Source organism: Trachypithecus francoisi, unplaced genomic scaffold (assembly GCF_009764315.1).
Source record: "Trachypithecus francoisi isolate TF-2019V2 unplaced genomic scaffold, Tfra_2.0 Lachesis_group2, whole genome shotgun sequence".
In the NCBI taxonomy this organism is placed as follows: domain Eukaryota; kingdom Metazoa; phylum Chordata; class Mammalia; order Primates; family Cercopithecidae; genus Trachypithecus; species Trachypithecus francoisi.
The window spans coordinates 113,191,732-113,211,136 of NW_022681465.1; the positions used below are offsets into that span (position 1 = coordinate 113,191,732).

A 19,405-nucleotide genomic window follows, 5' to 3' on the forward strand; every position below is an offset into this window, starting at 1 on the left:
GCGTGAGCCACCACACCTGACCTGAATGTGCTTTTAATTTGATTTTTGTATTAGAAAATAAATTCATTGGCCGGGCGCGGTGGCTCAAGCCTGTAATCCCAGCACTTTGGGAGGCCGAGGCGGGCGGATCACAAGGTCAGGAGATCAAGACCATCCTGGCTAACATGGTGAAACCCCGTCTCTACTAAAAAATACAAAAAACTAGCCAGGCGAGGTGGCGGGCGCCTGTAGTCCCAGCTACTCGGGAGGCTGAGGCAGGAGAATGGCATGAACCTGGGAGGCGGAGCTTGCAGTGAGCTGAGATCTGGCCAGTGCACTCCAGCTTGGGTGACAGAGCGAGACTCTGTCTCAAAAAAAGAAAAAAAAAAAAAGAAAATAAATTCATCATCCTAAAATTTTCACAAGTATACTTCAAATAAGGAACTTCATGGTAAAATATTAACAGTTTTGATCCTTGGTGCCTGATCTGCCCATTAAATAGTATGTTCCCTTGAGAACACTTGTGCTTCTTCAGTCTGACTTTAATGTTTTGATTGATTCTGAATCCATTTGCTGGGACTAATTATTGATGCCATGTTTTTAGCAGGCATTTTGGAAAAGTTTGGTTGCTTTAAAAACTTTCAGAAACTCAGAATGACTTAAAAGCTCTGCAAATAGTGTTGCTATTTTCCAAGCTTTGAGGCATATATGCCAACAAAAATCCCTATTGCCAACATGTTTATAGTTTAACAGACTCTTGCGTATAAGAATCTAGAAAATATGCTCATTGCTCTTGATAGAATAACTAAAGTACCTTTTCTTCCCTTTTTCATTTATCTCTTTGTAAACATCTTGAGAAGGAGATGATCCTGAAAACAATAGAGTAGAAAGGTCTTGGGCCTGGCAACTAGGAGATGCAGATTTCAGTACCCCTTTCTTTTCTTCTTTTTCTTTTTTTATTATTATTATTATTTTTTGAGGTGGGATCTCACTTTGTCATCCAGGCTGGAGTGCAGTTGTGTGACCATGGCTCGCTCACTGGAGCTTCCATTTCCCAGGCTTAAGTGATTCTCCCACCTCAGCCCCCCTGTGAAGCTGGGACTACAGGCATGTGGCACCACACTTGGCTAATTTCTTTTTTTTTTTGGTAGAGATGGGGTTTCGCCACGTCGCCCAGGCTGATCTTGAATTCCTGGGTTAAAGAGATCCTTTTGCCTTGGCCTCCCAAAGTACTGGGATGACATTGTGTTTGGCTTCAGTGCCCCTTTTAATGCTTGCTCTTTCACTGTAGGGCACATCAGTTGCCCCCTCTGACCTCAGTTTTCACACTTAAATAATGTGTTTGGACTAACTGGTGTGTTCTTTTTTTTCTTTTCTAGCTCAAATTTTGTGGTTTACAGTGTCAGTTCTCTATTAGAATTGAAACAAAGGGCTTTAGGTGTCAAGTGTAAAGACTTTTTTTTGTATTTTTAGTGGGATGGGAGAGCACCAGAGGGCCTTAAGAAGGAAGGAGGCCGGGCGTGGTGGCTCAAGCCTGTAATCCCAGCACTTTGGGAGGCCGAGACGGGCGGATCACGAGGTCAGGAGATCGAGACCATCCTGGCTAACACGGTGAAACCCCCATCTCTACTAAAAATACAAAAACTAGCCGGGCGAGGTGGCGGGCGCCTGTAGTCCCAGCTACTCGGGAGGCTGAGGCAGGAGAATGGCGTAAACCCGGGAGGCGGAGCTTGCAGTGAGCTGAGATCGGCCACTGCACTCCAGTCCGGGCGACAGAGCGAGACTCCGCCTCAAAAAAAAGAAGAAAAAAAAAAGAAGGAAGGAATATAATCTGTTTTAAGTCAAGAAAGGTGAAAAGATGCTAGAGGTGCAAGTAAGGAGGTCAGGGGGAGACAATCCAGGTGAGGGAGGAGTAGTCTGGAACTATGTGGTACTAAGGAGCTGGATCCTCCTATGTTCCAAAGCCAGCTCTGAGTGGAGGTGGGTAGGGGAGGGGAGAGCAGCAAGAAGCTTCCAGAGTGACCGCAGTTCTTCTGTGCTGTTCTCTCTTTTCTTTTCTTTTCTTTTCTTTTCTTTCCTTCCTTCCTTCCTTCTTTCCTTTTCCTTTTCCTTTTCCTTTCCTCTTTTCCCTTTCCTTTCCTTTCTTTCCTTTCCTCTTTCTTTCTCTCTTCCCCCAACAATGGGAAGATGGAATTGCTGTTTTCTGAGGTTGGGATGATTGCACAATGGCAGGTTTTGGGGAGGGAGGAATGGGGGTGTCAATATCAGGAAGTTACCTTAGCCTGAATGTGCTAAGTTTGAGATGCCAATTAGACCTTCAAGTGGGTCTCCAGTTGTTAAATGAACAGTTGGTTAATATAAGTGACATTCAGGGGAAAGGTTGGGGTTGAAGATTTAACTTTGGGATGGACTGTAAATATTAATTAACTGTAAGAAAGTCCTTCATATTCTAATAACATAACCAAAAAGGGTAGTGAATAGAAGTGTTGGTCGTCTCCCACCCACAAACCAGTCAGCAGTGTTTACCTTTTTCTGTATAATTCATGCTGTCTCCCCATCATCCATTATTATTTGCTCTTAGATTGTTTTTTCCTTTTTAAAATCCCATTTTCTCTCATTTCCTTTGTACGCCTTTTATGTTAGAATAATTCCAAGGCCATTGGAGTGTCTGGCACAGTTTCAGGAATATGACGGTCATTCTCATTTTGGCCTTTCCTCCCTATTTTCTTTGTTTCTGGCTGCAGGAATTTTTTCATCATTAAAACATTTTAACTGGGTTGCTTGAACACTTTCCAGTTTTGTGAGGGCATAAAGTAAGTTGCTTTTTCTGTGAGGTTTGGGAGAATGTGGTTACAAAGAGCAATTTAATCATAAGGCAGATGACAATGATTCATTCAATTCGTTCTCCCTGTTGTTCTGTCCGGTTCATTTAGCATTTATAGATACTTTTCTTTGTTCTGAACAATTTCCTTTTTTGTGTGAGACAGGGTCTTGCCCTCTTGCTCAGGCTGGAGTGCAGTGGCATGATCTGGGCTCACTGCAACCTCTGCCTCTGGTGTCCAAGCAATTCAGCCACCCAAGTAGCTGGGATTACAGGCATGCACCACCACGCCTGGGTAATTTTTGTATTTTTGGTAGAGGTGGGGTTTCGCCATGTTGGTCAGGCTGGTCTCGAATTCCTGACCTCGTAATCTGTCCGCCTTGACCTCCCAAAGTGCTGGGATTACAGGTGTGAGCCACCGTGCCCTAATTTATTTTTTAATTGACATATTGTAATTGTACATATTTATCGGGTACATTTTGACATTTTGATACATATATGTCATACAGTAATCAAATCAAGGTAGTTGGCTATTCATTACCTCATGGATTTATCATCTTTTTCTTTCTTTCCTTTCTTTTTTTTTTTTTCTTTTTTTTTTAAAGCGACAGAGTCTCACTCTGTCACCCAGGCTGGAGTGCAGTGGCGCAGTCATAACTTACTGCAGCCTTGAACTCCTAGGCTCGAGAGATCCTCCTGCCTCTCTGCCTCCCAAGAAGCTAGCTAATTAGCATGTCCAGCTAATATCTTTGTTTTTTGTTTTGGTTTGGTTTTTGGTTTTTGTAGATGGGGTCTTGCTCTGTTGGCCAGGCTGTATCATTTCTTTGTGTTGAGAATCTTCAAAAGCCTCTCCTCTAGCTATTTTGTAATATACAATACCTTACTGCTAGCCATCATCACCCTACCATACAGTTGATCACCAGAATTTATTCCTATCTATTTAACTTTTTTTAATGTCAAATTTTCTTTTACTCTTCCCTTATACTATTTTAGATAAAGAAGGAGCACAGTTACAGGCCCTTCTCTTCAGTTCAAGGAATAAAGAGCTAAGGTCAGCTAATATGGTTCTTAGTAAAGATAATTCTCTTTTCTCCCTAAGAAGATGGCATCCACAAGAGCTGCTGGCAAAACTTTGTTTCTGTTTTTAAAAGTTTATTTATTATTATTATTAAATATTTAGAGCCAGGCACAGTGGCTCATGCCTGTAATCCTAGCACTTTGGGAGGCAGAGGCAGGTGGATCACAAGGTCAGGAGTTCAAGACCAGCCTGGCCAAGATGGTGAAACCCCGTCTTTAATAAAAAGACAAAAATTAGCCGGGCATGGTGGTGGGTGCCTGTAATCCCAGCTACTAGGGAGGCTGAGGCAGAGAATTGCTTGAACCTGGGAAGTGGAGGTTGCAATGAGCCAAGATCACACCACTGCACTCCAGCCTGGGCAACAGAGCGAGACTCCATCTCAAAAAAAAAAAAAAAATTTAGACAGGGTCTCACTCTTGCCCCAAATGGAGTGCAGTCATGGCTCATAGCAGGTGTCATCCACCCAAGCTCAGGTGATCCCTCTACCTCAGTCTCCCAAGCAACTGGGACTACAAGTTTGCACCACCACACGCTGCTAATATTTCTAATTTTTGTAGAGACAAGGTTTTGCCATGTTGCCCAGGCTGGTCTTGAACTCCTAGCTTCAAGTGATCTGCCTGCCTCGGCCTCTCAAAGTGCTGGGATTACAGATGTGAGCTACCTCTCCTGGCAGCACTTTGGAGTAGAGACTATGGCACTTTGGGGCTCTATGTTTATGGAGAAAACTTGGAGAAGCCCAGTGAAGAGCAACTTTTTCATCCTGCCAAAAACTGACCCAAGGTGGTTCACAGTCAGAATGGAGAAGCTAGAATGAAGTCTGTAGGTGGCTAAAGGAAATGAAGAGTCTCAGGACTGCTCAAACTCATTACACCAAACGGAGAGTTAAACCTGGAGACAGAGTCACGTGACACTGCTGTCTCCCTCCCACCTGCCCATAGAAAGCTATGACTTCCCAACCTTGTGTCAAAGGACTACACATTAGGTAGACCTCTACAGAAGGCAAAAGGCCCCGTGCATCCCGGATTACTGCCCTCAAATTGCTCATAAGTAAATTACCTGTTGATCCCTAAGCCTTTCAAGATGTGTATCTTCCCATTAAAAAGGGCATATCAGCTGTAACTTTAGGTCTGCGACCTAAGTGTAGCTCCTTGTCCATGGAATTGCAGTCTGTTACATTTCACACTGACAATGCCCATTACAAGCTTATCTTCCCAGGTGCAGAACAAAGACAGGAGAGCAGTCATTTCTCTGCCTACCCTGAGACTATATAATTAACTCTTCCTTTACTCCCTTTTGCAATGTTTATCATATCTCTTGTATAGTGGAGTTTACTGGGCACTAGTTAAAATCTCGGGAGAATGTCGCATTTGCCTCACCACCTGCCCCCTTTTCCTGCATGCCTTCTCCCCTTTAAAGAAATGGGTAAATCCTGAGCCTTCTGCAACCTCTTTGGGAGCACCGGCCACAGAAGATTCTGTGACTTGTGTGTTTTTGGGTGCACCCTCAAACCTCTGGTTCAGTAAACCTCGGTTGGTTGAGGCTGTTGCCTCAGTCTCTCATTTGGGTTGACATTATTCATTTTAATGAATGAATACATTTGCTGCAGAAAGTGGAATTCTCTCAGTGTTGAGAGAAAATTCTAAGCTTTAGCCAAGAAGTTTCCATATTTACCAGAACCTTCTAGCTTTGATAGAGCATAATCACTGCAAAAATAATGTGTCTTCTGGGCAGCTGGGTACCGGTGCCTGTGGCCTGTAGTACTAGTTACTGCCTGAGGGATGGTGAATGTTATCAGAGAATGGTGGACTTCATTGACTTGTCTTCTCTCCTCTCCCTCTTACCCACTTCCCGGAGAAACAGGACAGCAGGCACAGCCAGTAACAAGCTGTGGTACGCCTCCCTGGCCCTGGTGACACTCATCATGTATTCCATTGCCACTGGAGGCTTGGTTTTGATGGCAGTGTTTTACACACACAAAGACGGCTGCATGGAAAACAAAATTCTGCTAGGAGTAAATGGAGGCCTGTGCCTGCTTATTTCATTGGTAGCCATCTCGCCCTGTGTCCAAAATCGTAAGCATGTTTTTTTCCATTCTTCCTTATTTATATTTTCCTAAGTGTCTTTGAGCAAACCCAATGGTGTTTTGTTTGTTTGTTTGTTTGTTTTAACTAGTGTATTCCTTAACTTACTGTGGATGTGTCAGTAGTGGGCAAGGTGGGGCTCCAGTCTCTTCATATCTCACGCTCGAGCTGTGATAGCCAAGCATTTCTCATGTCGAGAAAGACCTGAACTTAATGAAGTCAATTAATAGGAAGATACTGCCTTTGCTAAATAACGTACCACAAGGAGCCTTTAAATGGGAAATGCCTTCCGAGTATATCAAGTCAGTTGTTTATGAGCTTGCCTACAATCTCTGTGTAAAAGTTGAATGAAAGGGCCGCACAAGGGGTTGGTTCCGGGGTCATCTTTCACTCAAGGCTGTGGGCAGTGTGGTCTGGGAGTCAGGAAGCAGGACATCCCATCCCAGCTCAGCCAGCAGCTGGCCCATGTGCTCTTCCTCAATGAAGTCAGTGGAAACATGTGAGCCTGACCTTGCTCATGGTTGTTTCAAAGCCGAAACGAAGAGACAGTGAGATTTCAAAGTGCTTTAGGAAAGTATACATGTGAATTGTCATTTATAAACTACTCTTGGTTTCTTAAGCCAGGATATAGTGTCTTTGGGCTTACAGTGAGATGTCCCTGGTCTGATGTTTTTTTGTGGGTCGGACCCTATAGGTGATGAAAATGCACATGACATTCAGGTTCTAGGTAGGAAAATATAGGCAATAAATTTATAGCCCCCTTGAATCCTTTCTAAAATAGTGGTTTAAAAAGGCAACTAGTGGTCAGGCACGGTGTTTCATGCCTGTAATCCCCACTTTGGGAGGCCGAGGCAGGCGGCAGATCATGTGAGGTCAGCAGTTCAAGACCAGCCTGGCCAACATGGGGAAACCCCGTCTCTACTAAAAATACCCAAAAAAATTAACCAGCTGTGGTGGCGCACACCTGTAGTCCCTGCTACCTGGTTAGGCCAAGGCAGGAGAATTGCTTGAACCCGAGAGGCAGAGGTTGCAGTTAGCCAAGATCCCACCACTGCACTCCAGCCTGGGTGACAGAGTGAGATTCTGTGTCAAAAAAGAAGAAGAAGAAGAAAAAAAAAAACTAGTCACAAATAATATGTTTTCCTCTACTAAAAATTTTAAGACCATTATTGAAATTGAGAATATTCTCCTAATCCCTTCAATTGATCAGTTAAGAGTTCCTAGAACAACTTGATATTCTGATTAAAATCTTGGGTTAAATCTTATCTTTTGAAATAGGGATAATGTTCTGAAATATTTGGTTTAATACCATTAGGTGCTAAGGGAAATCTTATTCCCTTGCCAAAGTGCAACATTATAACAGGGTCTATTTTATGTCTTTATCGGTAATTATAATTTAATAATGATAATTTTGGAAACAAATTTGACCACAAGACTGAGTACAACTGCATCCTTTTATGTCAGTAAGTGGTCAAAAATTTCGCAGGAAAAAAAGAGAGATCCCTTATCACATCCTGGTTACTCTGAAGGATCTGAACCTTTAGTTTACTTGAAATATTATAACTTTCAAAAAATAACAGATGGCTTGTGAAGTTTCAGAGAAAAAGGAACACTTATACACTGTTGGTGGGAATGTAAATTAGTTCAACCATAGTGGAAAGCAGTGTGGCGGTTCCTCAGACCTAAAAACAGAACTACCATTAGGCCCAGCAATCTCATTACTGGGTATATACCCAAAGGAATATAAATGGTTCTCACGTAAAGACACAGGCACACGTATGTTCACTGCAACACTATTCACAATAGCAAAGATACGGAATCAACCTAAATGCCCATCAGTGGTATACTGAATAAAGAAAATGTGGCACATACACACTGTGGAATCTGTGGAATACTGTGTAGCCATAAAAAGGTAAGAGATCATGTCCTTTTCAGGAACATGGATGGGGCTGGAAGACATTATCCTTAAAACGAACACAGGAACAGAAAACCAAATACCACATGTTCTTGCTTAAAAGTGGGAGCTAAATGATGAGAACATATGGACACATAGAGGGGAACAACACACAGTGGGGCCTATCTGTCGGGGTGGAGGGTGGGAAGAAGGAGAGGATCAGGAAAGATAACTAATGGGTACTAGACTTAATACCTGGGTGATGAAATAATCTAGACAACAAACCCCCATGACAATTTTCCCTTTACAACAAACCTGCATGTACACCCCCAAACCTAAAATAAAAGTTAAAAATAAATGAATCAGTAAAGAACCCTAAAGCCCTTCTCCCAGTGAATGCTGAGCCCCATAGCCTTCCTCTTTAGCCAAGAGCAATTCTTATATTCTGTTCCCAAAAGCTTTTTGTCCATTGGCAGGTGAGAGCTTTTTGTCCTGTCATAGATTGTGGTATGTGATGACCTTGTAGAATCCGGAATACGTCGCCTGTGATATCTGGTTTACCGCTTACTCCCCTCCCCAACTAAGCTATGTGGTTTTATCAACGACGACGGTAATTTTTTTTCTGATCTTGGGATTTAAGAACTAATGTTACAAACCTCAGGGAGACTAGTTAGTGTGTTTAAGTATAGCCATGGGCTCGATAAAGTATTGGTAGAGAACTTGGCAGAACCTGACATCTTTAAAATAGCAATGTTCCGTTCAGGGTGTAACTCTCTCCCCCTTAATATCTTTTTAGTTTTATCTGAGAAACATACTACATTTTTTTTTCTCTTTTCTTTCCTTTAAATGTGGATGCTCAAGTTTGAGGACTGTCATGGGGACTATCAGGTGTTTTTGGACATATGCTTTCTTTTTCTTCAAATTAAAGCCTGTTGTCTGTCTGTCTCTTGTCATTTTTCAGGACAGCCGCACTCAGGGCTCCTACAATCAGGGGTCATAAGCTGCTATGTCACCTACCTCACCTTCTCAGCTCTGTCCAGCAAACCTGCAGAAGTAGGTAAGCCAGCCTGTTAGGGGGCTTGTGTTTGCGGTGTGAATATTTTCATTCATGGAGGAATGAACTATTGTTTAAATATTGGAGAGGCCATGGAGATAGAGAGCAGAAGGATGGCTACCAGAGGCTGGGAAGGGTTTGGGGGAGGTTTGGGAGGAGGTTGGGATGATTAATGGGTACACAATAAATAGGAAGAATGAATAAGACCTAGTATTTGATAGCACAACAGGGTGACTATAGTCAAATTTAATTGTACATTTAAAAATAACTAAAAGAGTATAATTGGACTGCTTGTAACACAAAGGATCAATGCATGAGGGGATGGATACCCCATTTTAGATGATGTGATGGTTACATATTTCATGCCTGTATTAAAACATCTCATGTACCACATAAATATGTACACCTACTATGTATCCACAAAAATTAAGTTTAAAAATAAATAATAGAAGTGTACTAAATCACAATAGAGAGATGATCTAGACTTTTTCATCTTTCAAGTTAAAAAAGTCTTTAACTTGAGCTATGTAAAGGAAAATTCCCTTTTTCAATTCTTCCTGGTGTGTAGGACAGACAGGAGGAAAGGTTTGGCTGCGGAGTTTGCTTTTAGGCCTAAATAACCTCTTAATGTAGTTGTATTTCTTTTCTTTTGTGACTATAGCAGTGGAACAGAGGGAGTGGAAAGAATGTGGGGGAGTGGGGAGCAGGGAGCAGGATCTGAGCACAGATCCCGTGATTTACTGGCTATGTGACCTCAAACCACTCGTCCTAAATGACATTTATTTACAGAGACAGCCGAACATAGTGATTAGAGCATGAGCTTTGAAGTCAGACTGCCTGGTTTATAGACTGATCCTGCTACTTAAGTAACTTGCAGAAACTTAACTTACCCTCTCTATTACTTTTGTGATGTATAAATGCAAATACACACACACATATACATGCATATATACATACATACACATAAGCATATATAAATGTATGTTTGGGTATATTTGAGCTTATATAAATCAAATTAAATAAATGTAGTGTCTAAGAAAATTGAAGTTGTTTCCTCTTAAATTTGGAAAACTGGTGCAATGATAATTCTGAAAGTTTTAGCTTATATGCATACTATTTATGGGCTTGTCCTTGTTGCTGTTTACAGTGGAAAGTAATGTAAGTGGAGGTCTTAAGTAAGTATTGCGTATCCTGGATTTAATTTTTTTTTTTTAATATTCTATCTTGACTCTGTAAGTGTACATAAATTTAGTCTCTTTAAGACTTTCTTTTATGTCTGTTTATGTATTAATTTCTGGCTTTAACTTACTGGGATTTTTATTTACAATATTTTTTAAATGGCAGGTATCCCTTTAAAACAGAAAAAAAGGCTGAGCATGGTGTCTCATGCCTGTAATCTAAGCACCTTGGGAGGCTAGGGCAGGAAGATTGTTTGCGGCCAGGAGCTGAGACCAGCCTTGGCAACATAGCATCTCTACCAGAAAAAACAACAACAACAACAAAAAAAAACAGAAAAAAAGTTATTTTAAATTTCAAGTGCTCTACATTTTTTTAATTAGCCTAAGAATAAAGATTCTTGAAACCACAGCATACACAGGGAAGTTTATAGCATTAAATGCCTACATCAAAAAAGCAGAAAGATCACAAATTAACAACCTAATGTTGCACCTGGAACTAGAAAATCAAGAAGAAACCAAACCCAAAGTTAGCAGAACAAGAGAAATAACAAAGATCAGGGCTGTGTGAGTTGGCTCATGCTTGTAATCGTAGCACTTCGGGAGGCTGAGGCAGGCAGATTGCAGGAACCCAGGAGTTTGAGACCAGCCTGGGCAACATGACGAAACCCTGTCCCTACAAAAAAATACAAAAAAAATCCAGGCATAGTGGCGCACATCTGTAGTCCCAGCTACTCGGGAGGCTGAAGTGGGAGGATCCCTGGAACCCCAGAAGTTGAGGCTGCAGTGACGTGTGAGCTCTTATTGCACCACTGCACTCTACCCAAGGCAATAGACAGGGACTTTGTCTCAAAAAAATAAAATAAGGAACTAAATAAAATACAGACCTCCCCCCACCAAAAAAAAAGCCCATGAGAAAAATACAGAGGATCAACAAAACAAAAAAAAGTTGGTTTGTTGAAAAGATAAACAAAATTGATAAGCCCCTAGACTAACCAAGGAGAAGACCAAATCAACAAAATTAGAAATGAAAAAGGAAAAATCACAATAATACCACAAAAGTACAAAGATCATTACAGACTGTTATGAACATCCATATACTTACAAAGTAGAAAACCTAGAGGAAATGGATACATTTCTGGAAAGCAAGAAGGAATAGAAATCCTAAACAGGCCAATAATGAGTAGTGATATTGAATCAATGATTTTAAAACTCTTCCAGTAAGAAAAAGCCAGGACCGGATGGAGTCATAGCCAAATTCTACCAAACATATAAGGGAGAACTAATACCAGTCCTCCTGAAATTGTGCCAAAAAACGGAGGAGGAAAGAACTCTCCCTGACTCATTATGCAAGGCCTGATATATCACCCTGATAACCAAAACCAGACAGGGATACAACAAAAAAGAAAATTACAGACCAATACCCCTGATGAACATAGATGGAAAAATCTTCAATAAAATACTAGCAAACACAATGTAATAGTACATCAGAAGATAATATACCATGATCAAGTGGGCATTATACCATGGATACAAGAATGGTTCAACATATGCAAATTTATAAATATGATACAGCATACATTATGTATTATATAAACAGAATTCAAGATAAAAACCATGTGATCATTTCAATAGATGCAGAAAAAGCATTTGTTAAAATTCAGCATCTTTTCGTGGTTAAAAAAAAAAAAAACCCTCAATAAAGTAGGAACATAACTTAAAATGATAAATAGAAGGAACATAACTTAAAATAATAAAGGTCATATATGATAGGCCTACAGACACTATCATACTGAGTGGGGAAAAATGGGAAGCATTCCTTTTGAGAACTGGACCAAGATAAGGGTGCCTACCTTCACCATGCCTATTCACCATAGTACTGGAAGTCCTAGCCAGGACACTCAGGCAAGAGAAAGAAATAAAAGGCATCCAGATTGGAAGAGAGGAAGTCAAATTATCCTGTTTGTTGATGATATAATTCTGTATCTAGAAAACCCAAAAGGTTCCACCAAAACACTCTTAGATTTGTATAATGCATTCAGTAATACTGAAGTATACAAAATCAACATACAAAAGTTACTAGTATTTTGGCTGGGTACGTTGACTCACATCTGTAATCCCAGCACTTTGGGAGGGCAAGGTGGATGGATCCTTTGAGGTCAGGAGCTCAAGACCAGCTTGGCCAACATGGTGAAACCCTGTCTCTACTAAAAATACAAAAATTAGTGAGTCCTGGTGGTGCACACATCTGTAATCCCAACTACTTGGGAGGCTGAGAAAGGAGAATCACTTGAACCTGGGAGGGGGAGGTTGCAGTGAGCCAGGATCACACTACTGCACCCCTGCACCCCAGCCTGGACAACAGAGCAAGACTCCGCCTCAAAAAAAAAAAATTAGTAGTGTTTCTATACACCAGTAATCATCTAGCAGAGAACCAAATGAAGAAGCTGGTCCCATTTACAATAGCTACAAAAAATAAAATAACTAAGAATAAATTTAATGAAGGAGGTGAAAGATCTTTACAATGAAAACTACTAAACACTGATGAAAACCTTAAAGGGAGGGGCCACGAGTAGTGGCACATTCCTGTGATCCCAGCACTTTGGGAGGCCAAGTTGGGAGGATAACTTGAGGCCAGGAATTTGAGGCCGGCCTGAGCAACATAGCAAAACCCCATCTCTACAAAAAATTTACAAATTAGCTGGGTGTGGTGGCATGCACCTGTAGTTCTAGCTACTCATGGGTCCGAGGTGGGAAGATCACCTGAGCCCAGGAGCTTGAGATTACAGTGATCTATGATCAGGCCACTGTACACCAGACTGGGTGAAAGAACAAGACCACGTCTCAAAAAAAAAAAAAAAAAAAAAAAAAAAAAAAGCAAATGGAAAGACATCCCATGCTCATGGATCAGAAGAATAAATATTGTTAAAATGACCATATTGCCTAAAGCAGCCTTACACATTCAGTGCTATCCCTATCAAAATACCAATGATATTTTTCACAGAAAAACAATCCTAAAATTTGTATGGAAACAACAGAGCCAGAATAGCTAAAGCAATCCTAAGGAAAAAGAACAAAGCTTGGAGGAATCACACTTCAATGCTGGAGGAGTCCCTTCTTCAAATTATGCTACAAAGCTACAGTAAGCAAAATAGCATGGTATTTGCATAAGAATAGATCTATGGAACTGCATAGAGAACCCAGAAGTAAAGCCACATATTTATAGCCATCTGGTCTTTGACAAAGTTGACAAGAACACACACTAGGGAAAGGATACCCTTTTCAGTAAGTGGTCCTGGAAAATTTGGATTTCCTTATGCTGAACCACTACCCTGTCTCTCACCACATACAAAAACCAACAAAAGGTGGATTAAAGACTTACATGTAAGACCTGAAACTATAAAAATACTAGAAGAAAACCTAGGAAAACTCTTCTGGATATTGCTCAAGGCAAAGAATTCATGACTAAGACCTCAAAAGCACAGACAACAGAAACAAAACCAGACAAATGGAACTATATTAATCTAATTAGCTTCTGTACAGCAAAAGAAATAATCAACAGAGTGGACAGACAACCTGCAGAATCAGAGAACTATTTGCAAACTGTGTCTTACAGGGGAGCAATATGCAGAATTTACAAGGAGCTCAATTCAACAACAAAAATCACTAAATAATCCCATTAAAAAGTGGTCAAAGGTCAGGTAAAAGGTAAATTACCACTGATGGCTATATTATAGGAATCTTTGTTACGTAGTGTTTAGAATAACTCCGTTTTTCTTCTGTTTCACACTACAACAGTCAACACAGAAGGTTTCTGTGATACTAAAATATGTGGAGATTTCTCCCCACCAGCAAGCAGGCAGTAAGTTCCGCCGTGGGCTTCAATTGGGTGTCCTCCAATCCAATTCGGATGCTCTACCTGGAGATAAGGTCAGATCCCACAGGTTGAAGGCTCAATTCCACAAAACAGCCCTACCCTTCCTGCTGGTCACAAGTCCGGCCCCCCAGAACTTCTGACCAACTGTTAGGGCTCCCACAGTTACCCCTTCTTTGGGATGGATGAATTTATAGAGTGGCTCACAGAACTCAGGAAATACTTCCCTTTACTGATTTATTACAAAGCATATTTTAAAGAATACAAGTAAACAGGCAGGTGAAATACATACAAGGCAAGGTCTGGAAGGTCCCGAGCTTCTGTCTCCATGGAGTTGGTGTGGCTGGGCTCCTAACATGTGGATGAGGTCGTGTTCACCTTCCTGTAAGCCTCTAGGTCTCAGAAAGCTCTCTGAACCACGTCCTTTTGGGCCTTTTATGGAGACTTCATTACACAGGCATGATTGGTTAAATGATTCAACCATTGGCCCTTGGTGATCAACTGCCATTCCTCCCATTCCTGGAGTTTGGAGAGTGGGTCTGAAAAGTCCCAACCCTCTAATCCTACCTTGGTCTTTCTGGTGACCAGCCCCCATCCTGAAGCTGCCTAGGGGCTGCCAGCCATTAGTCCATCATTAACATACAAAAAGAGACCATTTTGGAGATTTCAAGGATTTTAGGAGTTGCATGCAAGTAAATGTGGATGAAGACCAAATGTATATTTCACAATATCACATATAGTCACCCATACTTAAAAAAAAAACCTCAGGAGGATTTCCAAGTTGTAGACGGAAAGATATCGCGATTATCATATCACATCTAAATAGCTTCTCAACTGGTTTAGCAGCTATTGTTTGCTGTTGATTCGCCTCAGCACTGCTTGGTATCTGCACCCTACCTCTCTTTAGGGGCTGCCCTGTCAACTGAAAAATGTGCCTGACTTGTCTTTTTACTATTGTTTGAATAGTACTGAAAATGAGCAAGACTCTCTCCTTTGGTCCTGGATCTGTTTGAGTCCCATGGCACTGAGCTGGAATCTGAGGGTCTTGTTCCAAGGGTGTGATGATGTGGGAGAATGGTTCTTTGAAATAGCAGAAATCCAGTCTGCGTGGAAACAGCCTGTAGAGTAGAGGTTTCCAGTGATAAGTCTTCACTATTCTAAGGAGGTACACCACAGCTACCTGAGTTTTGCCAAAATGAGTGCTTCTGTGAGTTACAACTGGGCTTTCTATTTGACTGTGATGACTTTGTTTTTTCTTTACAAGTTCTAGATGAACATGGGAAAAATGTTACAATCTGTGTGCCTGACTTTGGTCAAGACCTGTACAGAGATGAAAACTTGGTGACTATACTGGGGACCAGCCTCTTAATCGGATGTATCTTATATTCATGGTAAGTCTTGGGAGTTACTCAAGGCCATTTTTGCAGACTTTAAAATTACAGGAAAAGAATTGAAGTAACTTTCAGTAGCTGTGAGGCTGCAGAAACAAATACCATTTGAGGAGGGGGAAAACAACCACAAGTAAAAAGGTGAAGAGCATGAATTCTAAATATTTGAACTTCGTTTACCTTACTTGTTTTTATTTGGGGTCAGTAAAGCAAATATATGGTATGTTGCAGCACCATTGCCTAACACCCTTTAAAAGATGGTTGAATAGTAGTTTGCTGTACCCTTACTGGAGGGCAGGGGAGCACAAAGTGAAGAAGAGTTAGAATGTGCCAGCATGTCCTGGCAGCTTTCTAATCCAAAGGAAATAGCTTTGTTCTGCTGTTGATGGAAAGCGTACAAAGTGCTGCAGGCGTGGTCATTCTGTTCAGACAGGAAATGTTCCTTCTCTTTTCTGCTAAAACCCACAGTGCTGTTGTTCACTAAGCAAAGCAGCTCCTCCAAAAGTAGATGTGATATATAAGTGGGCTGTGTTTCAGATGCTTGTGGTGGGTGTTATTCCACCTTTAAAAGGCTTAAAAGATTGCTAGAGGGAGAAAAGTCAAGGATAGAAATGGCTAGTTAATCTGGATATGTATTTTGCTGATAACTAAGCTTCCCTTTGACAGTAACCTTTTCACATTTAACCTTTACTTCTGTGTTTACATTTTGTTAATGTTCAGTGTAAAAATTCAATCCCATTGAATTCAGTCATAGGCACATTATCATCTTCCTTTTTGCTGAAACTAAGCACTCCTGGTGGTGATAGCTTGTATAAATACAATGTCTTTCTGAGCATGTTGGCATTTTCTCTTACCTCCTTTAACACCTTCTACTATTAGAAAGGGACCAACAGGGACACAGACGTTTTGGAGTCTATTTGCTCAGGGTCATGCATCAAGCCATAAAATGCTTGTTTTGCAGGTGGGTGTTAAGATGATGATTACACACATTCATTCTTGGCCTGTGTGTGACAAAGTGACAGAGTCTCCTTGTTGCAGAATGGACTCTGGTGACTTCTTTCTGGCCTTTCAATTTTACTAATTCCTAAGTTGTTCACTGAGTACCTACAATACAGGAAGCAGGCTGCGTGGTACAGTGGCTCACACCTGTAATCCCAGCACTTTGGGAGGCTGAGGCAGGAGGATCAATTGAACCCAGGAGTTTGAGACCAGCCTGGACAACATAGTGAGATCCTGTTTCTAAAAAAAAAAAAAAAAAATCAGGCATGATGGCGCGTGCCTGTGGTCCCAGCTACTCAGGAGGCTGAGATGGGAGGATCACTTGAACCCAGGTGTCTAAGGCTGCAGTGAGCTAGGGGTAACTCCATTCCAGCCTAAGCAACAGAGTGAGACCCTGTCTCTTAAAAAAACAACTATGAAGATATTTGACAGAATAAAATCATATGTTTTTGTGGGTTACTGGGTACCTACGAGCATATGAAAAAAATATATATTTGCCATTGGCCAGTGTGGTGGCTCACACCTGTAATCTCAGCACTTAGGGAGGCTGAGGTGGGTGGATCACCTGAGGTCAGGAGTGAGATCAGCCTGGCCAACATGGTGAAACCCCATATCTACTAAAAATACAAAAATTAGCCGGGCGTGGTGGTATACACCTGTAATCCCAGCTACTCGGGAGGCTGAGGCTGGAGAATTGCTTGAACCCGGGAGGTGGATGTTGCAGTGAGCTGAGATTGCGCCATTGCACTCCAGCCTGGGCAACAAGAGAGAAACTCTATCTCAAAAAAAAAAAAGAAAGAAATTCCCTTTAGATAAAGTAGAGTTTGGATTTGCCGTAAACGCTTCAATGGAAAAGAAGGCAAAAATTCTTCTTAGCCTCCTGCATAGGGTTACCACACACAGGGCATTTCACAATATGGAATTTTCACCCTATCATATTTTCTCACTATTTCTAGCAGGTGTAAAGAATTCTTCTGAGTCGGCAGTTGAGTGAGAAATGATGAATAAAATGTTATCTCTTACAGGACTGAGTCACCATAGTGGAGATTGTCAAGGGCTGGTCTGGTATTCCCAAAAATGTCAATTTTCGAAGTTGATAGCTACTAAAAAAAAAAAAAAAAAATCTTTCTAGATGCCAGCAACAAACTGGCATTGTTATTGAATGGGTAAACCACAGAACTGCAGTGCCTGATGGGATGAGAACATATAAAACTGCAGCCCCTACAAAGTGGGGACGAGGATGACCAGTCTGCCCTGTGGGTACTTCTGTAATGTGTAGGCGAGAGCACACTCTGTGGGCTGGGCAGTTAGTGCCCCCAGGAGTTAGTTCCTCGGGGCCCATGTGATTGATGTTTGCTGTAATTATCCACTGCAGCTCTTCAAGGGGTCAGCTTTAAGAACACTGAATTCAGGCTTACTAGGGCCTGGGAATAAAAGGGATGCTGTAGGAGTGGGAGTCAGCCCAGCTAGGGTTTTTTCAGATCTGGACTTCTGAAGAGTTTGTTTTCCTTCCTGACTCAGAGGAATGAAAGGTTGGAGGATGTTACAGAAAGGCCACATCATCTGGGTGGGAACTGTCATTTGAACATAATTGCAGGAATATCTAGAATTCTTGATAGAAATTGTAGGAAGCCAGAGACTATAGATAGTATGCAGGTTAAAGGGAGAAGAAGGCCAAGATTGCCTGGGGTCCACTCTTTTGTAAAGTTGTAGAAGACTGGAAAGCTCCCCAGCTCCTCTCTTTCCCTTCCCCCTCCAGAGCCCCCGAGCCCCACCCCCAAATACTTGTTTCCTTTGGGGTGTCTCCGTCCTGACTCTTGCAGCTGGGGCACCCTCTAGACGTATGTTTTAATGTTTGTAGCCTCAGCTCAGAAGAAGGGCTCAACCCAAACCTACTCCCTGCCTTTCTGCTTGGGGCCGCCTTTTCTCCAGAGCCTCCTTCCATTGCACCCAGGAATCATTGCTGTGAAAGAACATCATAACTTGGACCCCATGTAAGCCCTCACCTTGGTCCACTTGTGGGGTTCTCCGATGGCTCTTTTTATTTTTTTAGATAAAAACTTTTAAGGCAAGTTCTCACTATGTTACCCAGGCTGAGTAAACTCCTGTGCTCAAGGGATCCTCCTGCCTCCGCCTCCCAAGTAGCTGGGACTACAGGCATAACCGTGGCACCTGGCATTCTGATGACTCTCTCTTTCTTTTCTTTTCTTTTCTTTTTCTTTTCTTTTCTTTCTTTCTTTTCCTCCCTCCCTCCCTCCCTCCCTCCCTTCCTTCCTTCTGTCTGTCTTTCTTTCCATCTTTCTTCCTTTCTTTCTTCCTTTCTTGACAGAGTTTTGCTCTGTCACCCAGGCTGGAGTGCAATGGTAAGATATCAGCTCACTGCAACCTCCACCTCCCAGGTTCAAGCGATTCTGCTGCCTCAGCCTCCTGAGTAGCTGGGATTATAGGCGCGCGCCACCACGCCACCATGCCCGGGTAATTTTTGTATTTTTAGTAGAGGTGGGATTTCACCATGTTGGTCAGGCTGGTCTTGAACTCCCAGCCTCAGGTGATCTGCCCACCTTGGCCTCCCAAAGTGCTGGGATTACAGGCGTGAGCCACATGCCCAGCCCTGATGGCTCTTTCTATAGGCCCATCCCTCCACACCCCTTTAGTCTGGAACTTTGCTGTGACAAATCCTGGTCTCCACAAACTATTTCTTAATTCCTCCCTTGGTCTCTGGATTTTGATTGAAATTGGTATTCTGTTGCCTTTAATTTCAAACTGTCAGCCTGGAGAGGATCCTGGAGTTGATCAGGTCAGTCTCCTCATTGTACATGTAAGGAGACATGGAGCCTGTACCTGTAGCTCTCTACTGCCAACTTGGGGCAACCTTTCCTTGAGGTTTCTTTGCAGGAGTATTTAGGGACACTGGTGGATAGTCTCTTCCTGCTCTTTTTCCTCAGATGGCTTGGTGTAATGTCCCCTGAGGGAGAAAGATAAACTGGATGACTTGCGTAATTATATTATTACAAAGCATTTGCGCTATAAAGTTTTCTCGCCATTCCACTTTTATCTGTGTT

General features: G+C 41.9%; 1 protein-coding gene across 2 annotated transcripts in view; it reads left to right on the top strand.

The window, feature by feature from the left end:
* Window positions 1-19,405, top strand: part of SERINC5 (serine incorporator 5) — a 120,133-nt gene that overhangs the window by 83,481 nt on the left and 17,247 nt on the right. For both annotated transcript variants that reach the window (XM_033180161.1, XM_033180162.1), the window contains exons 6-8: window positions 5,739-5,950; window positions 8,815-8,910; window positions 15,221-15,347. In XM_033180161.1, the coding sequence (XP_033036052.1) occupies window positions 5,739-5,950; window positions 8,815-8,910; window positions 15,221-15,347 (435 nt within the window). The remainder of the gene's footprint in view (window positions 1-5,738; window positions 5,951-8,814; window positions 8,911-15,220; window positions 15,348-19,405) is intronic.